Source organism: Nestor notabilis, unplaced genomic scaffold (assembly GCF_000696875.1).
Source record: "Nestor notabilis isolate BGI_N333 unplaced genomic scaffold, ASM69687v1 scaffold9673, whole genome shotgun sequence".
In the NCBI taxonomy this organism is placed as follows: Eukaryota; Metazoa; Chordata; class Aves; order Psittaciformes; family Psittacidae; genus Nestor; species Nestor notabilis.
Window position 1 is genome coordinate 395 of NW_009923270.1, and position 17,319 is coordinate 17,713.

A 17,319-nucleotide genomic window follows, 5' to 3' on the forward strand; every position below is an offset into this window, starting at 1 on the left:
TGTGGACAGCAGGTCCAGGAGGTGATCCTGCCCCTGTACTCGCCCCTGGTGAGGCCACATCTGGAGTGCTGTGTCCAGTTCTGGGCTCCTCAGTGCAAGAAAGACAGGGAACTATTGGAGAGGGTCCAGCAGTGGCCACAAGAATGACCAGGGGTCTGGAGCATCTCTCTTATAAGGAGTGATTGTGGGTGCTGGGCCTGTTAGTCTAGAGAAGACTGAGAGGGCATCTCATTAATACATCTATATATGTATCTCAACAGTGGGTGCCAGAAGGATGGAGTCAGACTCTTTTCAGTGGTGCCCAGTGACAGGATGAGGAGCACTGGCCATAAACTAAAACACGAGAACACGTGTTCATGTGTTTCACCTCAACATGAGGAAGAACTTTTACACACTGAAGGTGGCAGAGCATGAACAGGCTGCCCAGGGGGGTTGCGGAGTCTCCCTCTTTGCAGACATTCAGAACCCTCCTGGACACGTTCCTGTGTAACCTGCTGTAGGTGGCCCAGCCGTGGCAGGGGGGTTGGACTGGATGATCTCCAGAGGCCCCTTCCAACACTAATGATTCTGTGATCTGTGGAATCTGCTCAGTGGCAGGGGCCAAACAAGGCGAAGGACACGCTGCCCACAGCGGGAGCTGGCAATGGCGAGCTGGCCAGCCCTGACTTCCAAAGCAGCACTGAAGGCAGCGCACCTGAGTTCAGCCAAGAGCCAGCCTGACACGGAGCGTGACACCCCCAAGCAGCCCTCCCAAAGCCCTCCTGCTCACTACCTCACCCCAACCCTCGTCCTTTTCTTTTTCCCCAAACCTCCAGCTATTTCAGAGGTAGAAGAAGTCCTTAAAAGCCACCAGCAAAGTCGAGGTGGCCACAGCTTTCCACTGGAAGAGCACAGCCAAACACAGGCCAGCTGCTGCCCATAGCTTTCAGGTGAAGGTTGAAAACACTTTACAATGGTTTCTCAGGCTAAAACTACACTTTTGCAGTCCAGACCTGAAGAAATTTATTCACAAATAATTTAAACCAGCTTCTAACTGAGCTCAGCAGAAGTCCTTATGTGTTGGGCATTACTCATGTGTGTAGATGTCCTGTAGGGAAAAGTAGGGTGCTTCCAGGAATCCCACTGGCCAAGGCCAGTGTGTAAGACCGTATTGTCTTCAGGACAGAGAAAATTAACTGGAGTTCCAAATTACATCATGTTAAACTCTGACCCAAGGAAAAGACCATGGTCTTTGCATGCATACATGCAAAAAACACTGTGGCCTGATTTTCCAAAGCTCAGGGCAGCTGTAATTCCCTTGAAAGCCCATTGAAACTCAGCACCTCTGGAAAAATAAAGCCTTAAAAGATCTGAAGCAGTTACTATTCTTCATCTGTACCTAAAATATGTTTATAAACATAATAAAACTATTATTTAAAATAAAGTATGAATGCTAAGAACCCAAGGGGTTTTGTTTTTGTGCCACTTCTCATGTATCTTTCTTTAGCACTCAGGTTTCCACTACACTTTACTTTAAAAACAAATACAAATTCATAAACTCAAAGTATGCTAATTAGAACATGAAGAAACTGATAAAGTCAGGGACTTGCCAAATGAATGCTGTATCAAACTTGATCTTTGTCCAAGGCCTGTCCAGTTTAGCTCAAGTGGTAGGTTATAATGTGCATTGATTACAGACTCTTATTATACCGAGCCACGAAAGAGCAAGCAAAAGCTTGCTGCTAGAGGATTATAGCAGACATTCTGCCATTAACAGTGAATTTCCATACCACTATTAATCTCTGTCACAACACCGAGGTTATGTTAATTTTTTATTTGTCTTTCAAGGAATTATGAACATGGTCCATTACATTTCCCAAAGCTGCAGGAACAACTTGTCTCTAGGAGAGAGTTATAGTTCATGGCTGACTCATGTCACCCGTGCTATAAGAAGAAAAATAGATGTTCAGACTTTGCCAAACAGCCAGCGCACGGCCCTGTGGAGAGGTGAAGCTCAAACTGGAAGCAATAGATACTTTCTAGATGGCATCTTCTTGTACACAGAAGGACTCCTGGGTACCCAGATGAGTCAGAATTGCTGAATGCTACCTATACCTCACATGGAAGCACAATGGCATACAGATAGGGAGCCTACAAACTGGCATGGCCATTCCCCAGTCAAAGATCCAACTAATGCTAATAGGAGAAAATGTGAGGGGGAAATAGAGAGCCCCTTCTTTCTTCTGCCCCATCTAGTTATCATGGTACTGTTTGTAGTGAGGATCACAAACACCATGACAACACAGATGGTAAGCTGTTTAGGACTTGCGGGTCTTGCAGGACTTGCTGTTCCCTACTATCCCTTTCCCACACAGGGCAGGAGGAAAAGTGCTCCCAGGTTACCCTGTATCCCTGTTACTAGAAGGTATATGCATTTCTGCAATGACAGAGTGCTTATCCAGTAACTGGAAGAAGATTTAAATCAAGCATTTCATGACTGCTAGTGAGTGATGGTGTGACCACAGGACAAAATGCTCCTTGTAGAAAAAAACCTTGAACATCACAAATTACCTCTGTTGTGACAATCTGATGTCAGTGCTTAAATCACACTGTATGCTTTACAATAGCACAGGGACGGCCTAGTACATTATGTTAATTAATAATAATAATGAAAAAATAGAAATCCTTTCTAGAATTTATTTCTGCTTCCAGCATTCCATGACTAGGTCTTAGGTCTAGAATATTTAATTAGAAAACTAGAGTTTAACTGAAATTCTGTCACCACAATCATCAGTTCCATGAGTTTGGGGTGAGAAATCTGTGAAGGACAGTGGTCATCCATAGTAGATGTTTCTCCTTTTCTTTCATTATAATAAGCTTATCTAAAGTCTATTTACAGTCCCACTAAACTAAAAACTGCAAAAAAATTGACAGAATTGTATCACTCTCTAAGCCTAACCTACAAGTCAAGCCATTACATTATCAATACTTCCCAACTGCTAGAACATGCTGTGGATACATACCTGTCCCATCATGGTCTCCTTATACTGTTTTTTCTGTGTTACTTTGATTGGAGGCAATTTTGTCACAGCTGACACCAAAAAATTCATTAGAATGTCCTCACAATTGGCCAGTTGGTCCACCATATTCTTTAGGCTGGCAGGCAGGTAATGAGTGTACAGGTAGTGATAATATCTGGAAATCAACAGTAGCATTATTAATACAAGCCACTGGGCTGTCAGGGATTACAAACTCCAGCAAATGTCTGTTTGTGTCTGTCTCAGTTCAGACATAAGTTTTGTACTCAACTCTGGCTATTCTACTTCCTTCCTTCAGCCTCGAACAAGAAGAGAGAGCAAATCAGTCTCTCATCAAGACATTAAACAGTGCTAATGGAGAAACAAAACATGGCCCTTTTATGTAACTGGGTTGAAAGAATTAATGCAGACCTAAGTATCAAGATAATGGAGAAGCACCACATTGCTATAATGCAATAGAGAACATGGGTGAATTCATCCCCCACCAGTTCTTTCAAAGTTGTTCAGTTGGAGAGAACTCTATTAAACTGGTCTACTACTGTCCTTACATTCCTGTGGATTCTTCATTCCTGGCAGTGTTCAGGGCCAGCTTGGATGGGGCTTTGAGCAACTTGGTCTACTGGAAGGTGTTCCTGCCTATGGCAGGGGGTTGGAACTAGATGATCTTTGAGGTCCCTTCCAACAAAAAACATTCTATGATTCTTACTGTCCAAATTATTCTTCTCTCGGCCTGTATCATCCCCTATGGCTCGTCTTCACCTTTGCAGGGATGTGGACTAGATAATCCAGAATTTGCTGACTTTCTCCTAACATCTAGAGAGGTCTTGGTCTGCTGAAGTCCTAACAACAGGGTGTTTTTCCAATCTGCTGATCTGTGATGTGTCCACTGTACTACATTTCTAGAGTAGCCAGAAGACTTTGCGGTCTGCAGCTGTCAGCCGACACATACCCAGAGCTGGTCTGGAAGTAACCTCCTTTCTGCTATGCTACAGGCCATTCAGCAGAGCAGCTTAATGAATTCGGGAACTCTTTGAAGTGTGTAATTCCTGATGTTAAAAAGAGCAGTCCGACTGCTTCAAAATACAAGTGACTTCAAAGAGACCAAACAAGCGCAATAATGATTACCAGATCCCCAGAGCTAAACCAAGAACTTAAATTATTACCCCATAAAAAGTAGACCCATTTATTATCTTTTCATTTTTTCCCCCTCCCCGGAAGAATGTTCTTCAGCCCCCCTTCCCGCCCCCCTTACTATTTTGTTTCATACAGAAGGAGGATAGCAGATGCTCTGGGTTCTTACTTGTGGTAAATAGCAGCTCCTGTCAATACCATGGAATAGTCATTAGTCCATTTGGAGGTATACCCCCACCTCTCCTTAGTGTTGTCCCAGAAGTGACTGCGAGCAGGGTACCCTACAATCCTCTCTGGAAAACTCTGCCAAACTGTAAAGGCAAAATCCACCTGCGGACAAAGGCACAGGCCAAATGAATACTGAAAGTGCTTCAACAAATGTCAACAAAACAAAATATTACCTTGCCACTAATTCGTAACTCAAAATCTTGGAACTGTTGCAAAACATTAATTCTATGTATTCATCAGTAAATTAAACTGACTGCTTGACATTTTGCCCTGTAATTATGCACATTTTAATGGTTCCTGTTAAAGAGAGACTAGAGCATCGCAGCATTACATTAACATTTTCAAACTTGCCCTTTACATATCAAACCTTTTCTAGTTACAGAAAGAATGGGTGTAGGTGCATGTATTTATACTTAAGACGCAACACAGAGTGGTAATAGCTATGTGGAAAACTGAAACTTTTGCACATCTTTTGGTACTGTTAACACAAAGCTTGGAAAATCAGGAGTCAGGCGCCTTAAATTATAAGGGTGGCTCAGCAAGATTAGAACAGGCTATCAATGAGGAGTCCTTTTATATTTTCCATCCATTTTGAGCCTTCAAGGACCATGCAGGTCATACTTTTAAGGCTGTCTATATGACCAAGATGGTTAAACATACAGCCTAATAAAGAGGAAGGCAGGATTCCCATGTAGTTAAATGGCTTTAGAAGCCTATACTTTAAGAAAAATGCTTGATGCTGTATGGGCCACAAGAAGGTGTCAGATGCTGACAACAATGGGGCTTTTTCTGTTTATTTTATTGTCTTGCTGCAACTACTTTAATAACTCAGCTTATTTGAGAATTGAAAAGGTGACAGGACATTGCTATCCCAGGATCCCACCCAACAAATCCTGGCGACACCAGGAAAGGGATGATTTGGGTCATTTGCTGAAGGCCTGTCAGCACTAGATTTGAAAGGAGATTGGTAAAAATAACATGGGAATATTTTGATCACTGTGAAGCTGGAACCTTGAAGTCTCTCCACTCCAGCTTAGATTTTGGAGCTCAAGCTAGACCGGGATTTTAAAAAGAGCTAAAGACAATTCTAGTTGCCCCAGTCCAACCCAGGAAAATGAGTTTTGTATCTGCACTGCACACTGATTTCCCGCCAGTACCAGAGGGACCTAAAACTGCACAAAAATGCTTGAAAAACCTTCCAAGAACCCAGCCAAAGTCAAGTGTGTAGAGGTTAGATAAAGAATAGCTGCTCTGAGAACAGTCACATTTTGTGTGATTACTGTCAGACTTCTCGCATTTACAAGTGTTTTTATGAAACAGAAGAGTCACACATGTACTGGAACACAAAGTTAGGGACTGGTTATTTTCTTTCAAGCTGTTTCAAGGAATCTGACGCCAACTAGAAAGACAATGTGCACAAACCAGTTACCGTTGTGATAGTTCTGATCTCATCCAAATCAATACCACATGAAAGAACTGAAGTGGTTGGCGTTTTTTTTCCCCCTGTAAAGCCCTTTCCCATAAAACGTGACATCTGTTTTCTTTACAGAAGTCTGAGAATCTCAAACTTAAATAAATAACAAAGCAGCCACATTCAGTGCCCTCACTTGTGCTTTCAAGTATTGGTCCAGGGAGATGCTCTAAAGCAACCACCCTAAGAGAAATTTCCCTTTATTAAAGAAACCCCCAGTTGTCATCCTCTATCATTTCCAGCAGCATTATCACTCAGCTGATCAGCAGGAAAAAACTGATAGTCTCTCTACCACTTCTGACCCGTGCTGATTTCTAATTACTTCCCAGGCAAACATCCCTCTGCTCACGTGAAACAGCTTCTCTCCCAAAAGCCATCATGTGCCATTCTGTTGTGAATGGAAAACCTCTATTTCACTACAGCCAGACAGTGCGGAGGATGCGACTGGTGACAGCTCCTCTCAACAGGGAAGTGATCGTGTTTGACCATGTTTCTGAATTGCCTTTTCTGGGCTCTGAAACTGCCACAATGACCACCCATGAGCAGTTAATTTCAAGGGAAGTTTCACACCAAGTCAGTGTTTCAATATACTGTTTCTTTGCCTGAGCTGCACGACAAGGGAAGTGAAGCAACAGAAAGGCCCCAGTTCCTCTCAGAGAGCCACCAAAGAGACCTGCTGACCCTGCCACCCATGCAGAGGCATGCTGAAGATGCAAGGTGGGTGCTAGCAAAAGCTGGCCCGCTGGTTCTCTACAGCACAGAGGCCAGTGGGGCTCACAGAGCCAATACCCACCGTGCAAACATGCAGTATCGGCTACAAGCTGCTCACAGGAGGGAGGAAGCCACAAAGAAATGTCTATGTTGTCTCACACAACAACAAATATTTGCGTTTCAGAATGTTTAGGGTAAAGCATGGCCAAGCCAAATGAGAAACACTATTTACTTCATATGCATTCCAGAAGCCTGAATGACTCCAAAGTTTGGATGATGACTAAATACCAGTGAAAACAAAGCAAAGCCCCAAATCCTCATGAAATCCACAGGCTGGATTGCTGTAAATACCACCTCAGTGCAATGAAGTGCCTGAGAGGTCTTACCATGGCCCCCAGGGCAGCTCAGACAGGACCCTCCAGCCTGATCAACAACCTGCTTGGGAATCCAGCGCTAGGATAAATGCCTTTTTTTTTGTTTTGGGGTTTTTTGGCTGTGCAGGGCTTTGCACACAAGTGCTTTGGCAGCAGCTGTATTGCTCCTCATCTAGCAGAAACTACTAAGGTGTAATCTTGGTATCAAATAGGTTTAATGCCAAGCACTTCAATCTGTGCAGCAAAAGAGGGCTAACCCTGGCTTCTTCCGAAACAGTCTAACCACAGCACCACAAACCTGTACGGGGGAGAAGAGTGGGTGCAATTTCATCCATTTAGAACAAGTTCAGTGACATCTTAGGGTATATAGCAGTGACTGGTGACCAATGTCAGGCATGCCTTCACTGACATATAAATAGTGGTAGCATTAGTGAAAGGTCCCTATCACTAAAATAAAGCACTTTTATAAAGGTGAACTGGGGAGAAGGGAATGGCCATGAACACGGGGAAAAAAAGGGAAAACCAAGAAAATCAAGTTTTCCAAGCTATTCCCTGGCCATTAATAATGTATTTCCCAAATATTGCACTTTATATAAACTGTCGTCAGTTTCCCCTGTGTTTCTCAGGAAGAGGTTCCAGAAATCAATACTCATCCCAGTTGTAAAAATTGGTTTTCTACAGTATGTTTCTTTTCTTAGCACTATCTTGCTCTTGGCACAAATACTCCAACATCTAAACTAGCAAAGATCTCCAATTTTGTGGGGTGACAATGGTGAGTGAGCATTCCTCATCAAATCCTGCACTAGGGTGGCAACGCTCTTTTGAAGTGACAGCATTCCCTTGCTGCTGACATCCCTTCCCACCTACACCCTACTGATAACATGGGGGGAAAAAAGCTACCCCAATCAGGAAAGTGAGAACAGAGTATTAAAGCTGACTGCTCTTGGCTGCCTACACCCGCCTGCAGCTATGTTACTAAAATAATAAGGAACGGAAGAGCCATATGCTAATGATGAGCCAATTAACCAGGGCAAAAAGCTCCTCTGATGGCAGTGGCAGGGTTGCTGAAACAAGTGCAACATGTTAAATCTGAGGAGCGTAGCAGGAAATCTTACAACAGTTGCTCACTGACAAAGCCAAGAGAAGAACCTATCTGCTGTGCTCAGGCTGAGCTGAGGAGCCAAGGAGACTCCCCCAGGATGACAGGGACCCTTACCTCAGTGGTTGAAAGCACGGTGTCCTCATCCAGGCTTAGCACTGCATCTGTCACTATGTTGTCGTAGGGTAGGAAGCGACTGCTCATAACCTGTGAGTATCCAAGGCAAGAAGGGGAGGAAAAAAACCCACTTGAAGGACTCATTTCCAAAAGAAATTCTCCATTTTATTCCCCACTCTTATCTCCTCTGGTCTGATATACATCACGTATCTCTGTCTGATGGAAAGGACACTTCAGGTCAAGAGTGAAATACTGTCATTTTCATCACCCCATCAGTCAGCCTATACCTTCTACCTGAGGAGTAATTTCTGATCAGACCCCCGTCTCTGGAGCAGGCTCCTTTCCTCTTGTGACAATCTGCAATAGTCTGTACTAAGGATCAGATGTACCTACAGTTTCACTAGGGAGGATTTTTTCCCTGGTAGCTAGGACTGTCCCTCTGCTCTCCTATGGGGTGTGAGGATCAAGGATAATGAACGTTGATAAGGTGATGCAGCTGGGAAGCCAAGCAGTCCAGGCTGTGTGTGAAGGACACTATGCTACCAGGATGGTTCCCCTGCAAAGCGGTACAGCTCCATCTCTGTACTGTTGTATCCACAGGGAGCTGCTGCCAAATCGTACAACATTCTCCATCAGAAAATGCGAATATGCTGAAGAACATGTGTACCAGCTGAGCTTCACCTGCATCAAGAACTATATTGGTACTGTAGCATTTTAAAAAGTCACATTCTTAAATGACATAGTAAATGACATAGCTATATATATATATCATTTATAACCAGAACAAGTTTTTTAAAACTATGTCAGGACAGTTCTCAAAGTAATAGGAAATAGATTGGCAAGTAGGGATCAAAAAGGTAACAGCGAGAAATGAGAATCCATATGGTTTCTTTAGCAGACTAATTAGCACCTTTTGAGAATTGATGAATAGTAACAAGGACACAAGATGATTTGTTTCCCTCATTTGCTAGGAAAAATAGCCTGGCTAGTTAATAGACTTCTTTTCCAATTTATTATCCAAGAAAACACTACAAAAATCAGGCCTGGTAAGAGGGAATCACTGTATGGAAATGGGGACATGAAGAAGTTTTACATGTCTCTCGTAACAGGCATGATCAGTTCTGCACCCCCTGCAATGGGTTTGGAAGCAAGTCTTTGTAATCTATGCCTCCATTCAGAAAAAGCTCTGCCTCCATAATCAGGATGTTCATGGTGTGTGTCTGGAGAGTATCCACCTTCATTGCTACAATGGCCTTGGTCCAGGGGGGCAGTGACTGTGAGGAAAGGGTGGTCTGGCTGGGGTTGATGGTTTTGCTTTGCTTACACTAAGGCAAAGCACAGGAAGCAGTCAGCAGGAGACCTGGGTTCTCAGCCCAGCTCTTTTACAGGCAGTGTAAAACTGTCAAATAGTACAAGAGTTGGGACTACCCTTGTATTTGCTTTTGTAGCTAAAGCTCCCTTTTGTAAAATGGGTGTGATAATACTTCTTGATTTCATGGGGAACAGTGAAGGTTAGGTAAAGGCAGACCTCTGTGCACATCTGCACGGAGTAACTGTGCCTGCCAGTACGCTGCAGTTAAGTCTGAAGATGAAAATCAGTTCCTTTGTGCAACCTTTGAATTGCACTGCTCTGGCTCTGCAAGCTTTGTCTAAACAAACAGCTTTTCTGTTTTTCAAGAAGCCATTTGGCATATGCTGGGATATTAGAGGGAAGAGACTGTCCACTATAAACACACCTTTGTGTACTCAGGAGACTCATTTGTAATCTAAACAGTGCTTGGGGCCAATTTCTACAAACACTGTAGAACTGGTCAGAGATTTTCTCCTCTATCTCACCTCTGCAAGTTTTCCAAAAAGAAAGAAAAAAACCACAAATTTCAAAAGGCTCAGAAATCACTGCAGCCTTTCTTGGCCCTGCAGCAACTCCCCTGACACTCTACATGGCCAGCTAAGGCAAGAGCCATTAGCTGCCAACCTCGCAGGGCTTTCACCTTCTCCTTGTTAAGGTGGCTGGGGGAAAAGACCAAAGACAGGACTATAAATTCAAAATAGGATTATACTGCCAAAGCAACTGCAAGTTCTCTTTGTAAATGTAAGAGCCATCTGACAGAGACTGCAGAGGGGACCAGCCAAAATCTATCTATCTCAGTCAGAGCCCAGAAGCAGTAAGTCCTGCTTCTCAGTCCTGCATTTGGAAAGGAATCATCCGCTTCAGCGTGGATTTTAAACAACCCCTATTCTCTCATCTAGGTGGTGTCTATTTCATCTTTGTGGAAGTAAAAACAAACAAGTGCGTGGCACAGCAAGAGATGACATGGTGGTTTTGTTCCCACTCAAGTGTCCCTTTTTTATGGTGATAGGATCCCACCACTGGCAGCAGTACCCTACATGCCATAAGAGAATGTACTTTTCAAAGGCAATTTAATACCATTCATTCTCATCTCTTCTCTGCTTTTGAATCCACAGCTGACCCCCAAGCCTAGCATGTGACCGCTCAGACTCAATGAATCCAGCTGCATCACTACTTTGATGCACCAGCAGAGACAGAAATCTCCAAAAACGGGGTCAGCACTACCTACTCTTGGGGCCACATTTCAAAACTGGGTCCCACCTGTGAATCTGGGATTCATGGCATTAACTGCCATGCTGATGATTTCTGAGAGCACGGGCCTCATGCATGAAACACGGATCTGTGCCCAAGCTGGTACAAAAGGCCAAGGAACAGAAAGGAACTGTCACAACTGTGGGAACTACAAAGCTTTCACCAAAGCTGCTGAAAACTAAATTCTGGTCCCACTGGAGAATACAGGCAATCTTTTACCATGCTTCTCTCCACCTACCTTGCTCTCTCCTTCAATGACTATGACAGGCACAGAAGTGGCAGGCCAGCGGTGTTTGGCTGGGAGGGGTTTATCACAATTCCATAAAACAATAATCTGAAAGACAATGTTGGACCATGATCAGAGACCTTTGTGGCAATGCAGTCCAAACCCTAAGGTCTCAGATCTCCAGACAGAAATGTTAAATTCAAGTCAGGAATTTCAAAAACAACAACAAAGATACAAATCTGTATAAAAATAAAACTTCCTACAGTAATTTCACCCATCCCAACTATTTACAATATATGTCCTCTCAGGCAAATACAGGCTGGACAGCAACTCAGAAAGTCTCTATCTCAGCCAGGTCATAAGGATGTAACTGATTTACTTTGGCTCTCATTAAAGGCTAAACCACTTGTGACACTCCACTGCAAGAGGGTGCTCCCACTGAATTCCCCAAGGTTTCTTCTAGAGAAGCCAAAATCCCGGCCACAGCGGGAGGAAGGAAGATCACACAGGGGCTCTTGAGGCACAGACATCCTTCTGCAGTTTGCGGCACACGCAATCCTGATCTTTAAAGTGCAGACACTATTTTACCTGCCTCATGAAACAGAAGGGTTTAATGACTGTCTATATTCCATTCTTACCATACTCAGAATATTTGCTTCCCGTGCATGTGGGTCACAGACAGTAGAAATATCAGAGAATAGAAACATCAAAATTAGAATAGGGGATCGATACAGGACTGAGAAGATCTGAAGTCAGTAGGCTCTTCACTCCTGGGATAGTAGTTTTGTCTCCAGTGTGACTGACAGTCAAACAGCACTGCTTACCTGTGCACAGTACTGGGACTTGGCTACAGCAACCAGGAGTTTCAGCACAGGCTGAGATTGGGAAACCAGGGGAGTAACTGCGTGGATAACGGCAGTGAATGTGGAAAGAGGCTTCAGACCTGGAGTGAAGAGATATGTGTACAGTAAAGACAAAACTGCCCCCATTAGTACAAATTAAAGGACTCTGGAGATGGAAAAATAATCTGCACTTAATGCAAACCTTGCCATGTTTTTTTAGGCCATATCCTTTTGTCTCAGATACTAGGAACACCAGATGCTTCAGAGAAGATCACACTTCCCTTTAACTCCCACATCCTCTGAAATCCCTGACTTCAACAAAATTACTGCCTTTTCTTACTCACTATTTCTGCAGATGTCCTGCAATCTCTTTCTTTCATCCAGTTTGTCCCATGGATAATATTGACATCTAGCTTCTTCAACCAAATGACTTTCTTGACATGGGCCCTGTTTTGCTGCCTGGCTCTGGATACTCGATGTTTCCTACTGATTATCTCCACAACTTCCAGAAGCTTGTTCAGTTTCCTCAGTTCCGTTACAGCCTCTGTCACATTTTTGCTCTTTCTGGGTCGATCCCCATCCACATGCACCTTCAGTTACCTCCTGAGCCGATAATTGTGCTTGCAGCCTTGCCTTCCATTCTGGTATTTTTGTCTCACTATGATTTCCTTTTCTGCCTGAAATAACAGATCCTGCTGGCGTCTACCCTTCATTACTGCTCTCAATCTCATCTAAATTCATCTGTGTGGGGTCAAAGTCGTTTTTCATCAAAATTCCCACAGAAACCTTCTTCTCCCTTTTTAACTGTGAATTTTTAGCAGGTGAGCAGTACAGATCCACACAAGTGGGATGGCACAGGCTGAGCCAAAAGCAGCAGCAGTCTGGAAGCAGGATCACTTCAGCCTGCAGGCACATTCTCCTGCAGAACTCATTGTTTAAGCTCTGCTTCAGGAAACGGCCATAAACCTGAGCCCTAGTCATTCCTTCTAGTGGGATCCATATGAAGACACATATAGAGAGAATAAATTATACAGAGAATAAATCCATACCAACTATGCACTCCAATAACAAGTGTCATGGGTAAATTACCACTTTTCCAATTTGCCAAGCACAAATAAACAAAGAAAGCAAAAAGCTATTCCTAGTATGTCCCCTCGGGCCATGAATGGGTCAGCAACTCAGGCATTAATTACTGCCAACTGAAAAGTATGAAGGGACATAGATTTTTTTAAAGCAATCTTTGCAAGCAAGGGGCACATGATGCATGTTGATAAGTCAGAGACATTCCAGCCTACACTGGTCAGGGAAGACTGAGACAGGATAAACAAAAGGCATCATTAACTGGAAATGAATGGTAAGTCAAGTGCCACATGCTATTCAAAGATCAAATTCCAAATGTCCACCTGAAATTCCCAGTACCAGTAGATTACAGCAAGGATTCACTCACCGAGATTAGCATAGTAGTAAGGAAAATCTCCCAGATATGAGGAATACTGTGGCAGTACAAATAACCCTCCAGGATGTTTGTTCCATATTAAGCTGTTACGTGATATGTGCTTAAATATTCTGTCCTGAATAATCTGGAAAACAAGAGAGGTAATGATGTTTAAATAGGCTGTAACAGTCACTGGTAGAAGCTTCAGCGACTCCAGCTGACCGGAATCATCACCTATTCTGCAAAAAGCTGAGGCACGCAAATTACTAAACACTCCTGCTTAATCTCTCTTAAAATGACACCGAACCTGCACACTTGGACACCACTTCAGCAGCTCAGGCTCTGTGCAATAGGCTTCAGAGCACCTCGTTAGTCCCTCTGGACCTGGAGACCTTGCATTTCATTTCATTTTGTATTTTAAGTCAAATATTTTGTCTATTAGAGTATCTTAGCAGTTGTAAGCCTGATTAGTTCATTGTCAGTTTTACTATCCAGGACTCACAGAAGATAATTATTTGAGGATGGCATTACAGAGCTAGGTATTATTTTGAGATAATGAGAGCATTCAAAACCACAAAGACTTTCAGCAAATCAGGCTGCACTAATTATTCATTTTTGCTTAATTATAAAGGGATATTAGCATTCAGATACATCACTGATTCCACTTCTAAGTTCTACAACAGTTCCTTGTTGGATGAAACAGAAAAAGGTATTTTGACAACTACTGTCTGTCTCTGTAGAGGGCCACAAACAGATTCCTAGATTTTTAAGGTCAGAAGAGATTGCTAGGTCATCTACTTTATCATCTAGCCACAATAAAAAAACCCACAAAAAAAAGATACAAGGCTGCACAATTAATACGTATTTATAAAACTACAGTTACTTCACAACAGATGCCTGTCTGCAAGAACCACAGTGGTTCTTACAGTGGTGGGAGCCTTTTCAAACTTGCTGCAAAGGCATAACAAGGTTAAGTGGTGGGAAGCTGTAATTGGACAAATTCAGCCTTCAAATAAGATGCAGCTTTCTAAGTGCAAGCCGCTGCTGGGCCACATGTTTTTGCAGATTTGCCTTCCCTCAGAGCAGAAGAGGTTGGCAGATCAGGAGATGGGACACTGCAAAGGGCCATGGGGTGGTGAAGAAAGAATTTTCCCCTAAGTTAGTTAAGCAGGACTGCCTTGCCTTCTTCTGCAGCTCATTTGCCATCTCCTAAGAAGATTTCATGGAACTGGCAGTTTATGCATTGCACAATGCTCAAGTGCCAAGAACACGTTGGTTCTCCTAACTTAGTATCTCTAGCCTTAATATAGGTCTATCTGGGTGAAACTCCATGGGTCTAAAGTTGGACTAAATCTGATCCCTCATCATTCATTTTGGCCTTAAAATCCATGAAACTAAAGAAGATATATACCCACAGCACAGGCAAAACAAAAGCAAGCAAAAAGACCAGCTGAACAAAAGCAGCTGCTGGAGACTAAACAAGCTAAAATCTCTGTAAGCAGATGAGTTCAGGGACGTTTGGTCAATACAGAAACATGAATAAGCATTAGCATGAGCAGTTGTTTTCCTGAAAGTTTTGATTGCCATGACAAGAACACATTAAAACACCAGTTACATTGTGCTAGACAATTCCTTGCTGGTGGCAATATACGCACTGCTAAACTGGGGCAAATGCTGGGCATTTGCATGCTTGTCTGAATTTCGCCTCCAGCCAATTACCATAGCTAATATGCACTAATTCACTCACTTGAGTAAGTTAATTTAAGGGTTTTTTTTGGTCTTTGAATAACAGACTAAGAACTGTATTTCCATCACTGACAAGAGCGTATCTGAGTACTTCTGTTTGGCAAATTAGGTGTACCAGTAGTCAGATCTCCTTCGTGGTAGTGAGGAGAGAAAAAAAAGATGATGGCTCTTGTTTCTCCATCTGCCAGTTATGCCACTAAACAAAGACAGAACCTAGAAAGTACATACTGTCAAGTGTTTACCACAAGGTCTAAACATTGCAGCTCCTTCCTCCCCCATTCTCAGAACTGGGGCATAATCAGGTAAAGAGAAGTCTGTGAATTTACATGGTCAGGCGGTTTTCAGAGACAGTGGAGTTTTCCATTGTGCTGGCTGCAGGGGAAACACATGGCTGGCATTCAACGCACCCAGAGGGAGCTCACCTCTAACGAGAGCAGGGCCCCGGTGCCACCCCACACACTGGTGCATGTCAAGCACACCAACCTCACGAGCACCAGGCTGGGGAGCTGCCCGCGGTGATTTATCTCAGTTAACAAATGGAGGATTAATTTATCACACTCCTGGTCTACAAAAGAAACCTAGCTGTCTGACATGACAGAGGAGAAAAGACAACGTGGCAGAATGAGAACAGGAAAGTATAAAAACAGATAATGTGGAGGGCTGATCAATTAAAATGCGGAGTGTACTGCACTGCACATATTGTACAGACAGACAGCAGCTACACGGCCTCTCCAGTGATGAGGCATGACAGGAAGTTTAATAAGAGAAGGAAGGGGTTAGGATCTGGCAAGATCTCCCTTTTCTTTTTGGAATTCATTAATAGTCCAATATTTTTGTCTTCTTCATCCTCACACTTCAAAAAGTTCACATATTGCCTTAATCATTGCTGCTTCTCAACATGCCCCGGCCAAGCATCAAACATTCCTTGTCTGTACTTTGTGCTGTCCCCCTCCCCTCCTCTTCGCCAGTGGAGGACTAAGCACGTCATAAAGGGATTTAGGGATGTTTTGGGTTTCTTTCCAGAGCAGACCAAGCTGAAAACATGCAGATTCCCTGGAGCACGTGTCCAGGTAGTGTTTGCAGCAGTCCACTGCTGTGCTGCCAGCGCTCCCACCCAGCAGCCTGCAGCAGGCATTTCCCAGTCCACACCATGCCCGTGGCTGGGCAGTTCCTCTGTGCCTGCAGTATGGGGTTGGTGGCCAAATGATTCAAACTCTTATTCTGGACTATGAGCTATTTGGCTTAGGGCACCATATGTGAGACTGAGGACCTTTAAACTTTCAGTGGTGTACAGGATAAAGCCCCTGGAGACACCTGAGTTGGTGAAGACTTCACTGATATCCTCACACGTGCAGAGGTACTGGCACTGTGGTTAGCAGGCAAGTGGCTATTGTGGTGATGTGTAGCACTATTAGAGCACTCTCGACATAATAGTGTTACAACAGAAGATAGGTAACATCCACCAGAAAATAAATAATCCTGCTAAGAATTTACTTTCAGACATCAGAATTTAAGAAGAGGATATACTGCTTGAAGATTTTGGACACACAATAAAAATCACTCTCAACTGCTTTATTCCTTTCCTAAGGAAAGTTAACTCTGGGCTTTACTTAGGCAAGTTGAAATGTGAAATAAGTATCTGTTCAGAGGAACAGAATTCCTAACAGCTGTCTCAAAAATTTAGGAGAGTTCTGAACTAAAAAATAAACAAAACCCACCTCAAACTAAAACCACTCTTGCAAACAAATGAAAAAGCTTCAACACCAGGCATACATTACTTGGTTTCATTAAATTAAACCTTCCGGGAAGACTTTTTGTTTCCCTGTAAGTTTTTCCCCTCCGACTGGAAGCTCCAGCTTGCTGGTTGCCCACCTGCTTCAGCTTTACTATGGGTTCTAGGCCCCCGGCAGCCACATGTGCCAGTGTGTCCGAGAGCAGTGCTAAAAACACATTGGTAGGCGTCGGAGCTTGATGTGACGGACACCCAGGCCAAGGGGGCTGCAGGTTATGTCCCCTCCAGAGCAAGTCCAGAACAGGCAGGAGAGGGGCAGTGAGGAGAGCCATGTGCTCCTCTTGTAGCAAGCCCTATTGACAAGAGGGTGCTTGCTGGGAATGGACACGCTGTCTGTCCCTCAGTGATTCTTTAAGGGTAAATCAGGCTGTGAGCAATGGCACACGGTCTTCCAGCTTTGTGAGTCTGATCCTGGCATGGGCTGTGGTAATTATCACCACCTCATCAGTGCTTATGGGGAGGTTGAGGATGCAGAGCAGCTCCCAACAGGCAGCACAGATGAAGACATGCTCTTCCCAGGGCGCGGAG

The 17,319-nt window shown here is 43.7% G+C and overlaps 1 protein-coding gene across 1 annotated transcript in view; it reads right to left on the reverse strand.

The window, feature by feature from the left end:
• Positions 1-17,319, reverse strand: part of EXT1 (exostosin glycosyltransferase 1) — a 25,476-nt gene that overhangs the window by 394 nt on the left and 7,763 nt on the right. Inside the window, exons 4-9 of the mRNA XM_010012054.1 lie at positions 13,266-13,398; positions 11,801-11,919; positions 10,989-11,084; positions 8,149-8,238; positions 4,318-4,478; positions 3,003-3,174 (exon numbers count right to left, since the gene is read on the reverse strand). Coding sequence (XP_010010356.1) covers positions 3,003-3,174; positions 4,318-4,478; positions 8,149-8,238; positions 10,989-11,084; positions 11,801-11,919; positions 13,266-13,398 — 771 coding nt within the window. The remainder of the gene's footprint in view (positions 1-3,002; positions 3,175-4,317; positions 4,479-8,148; positions 8,239-10,988; positions 11,085-11,800; positions 11,920-13,265; positions 13,399-17,319) is intronic.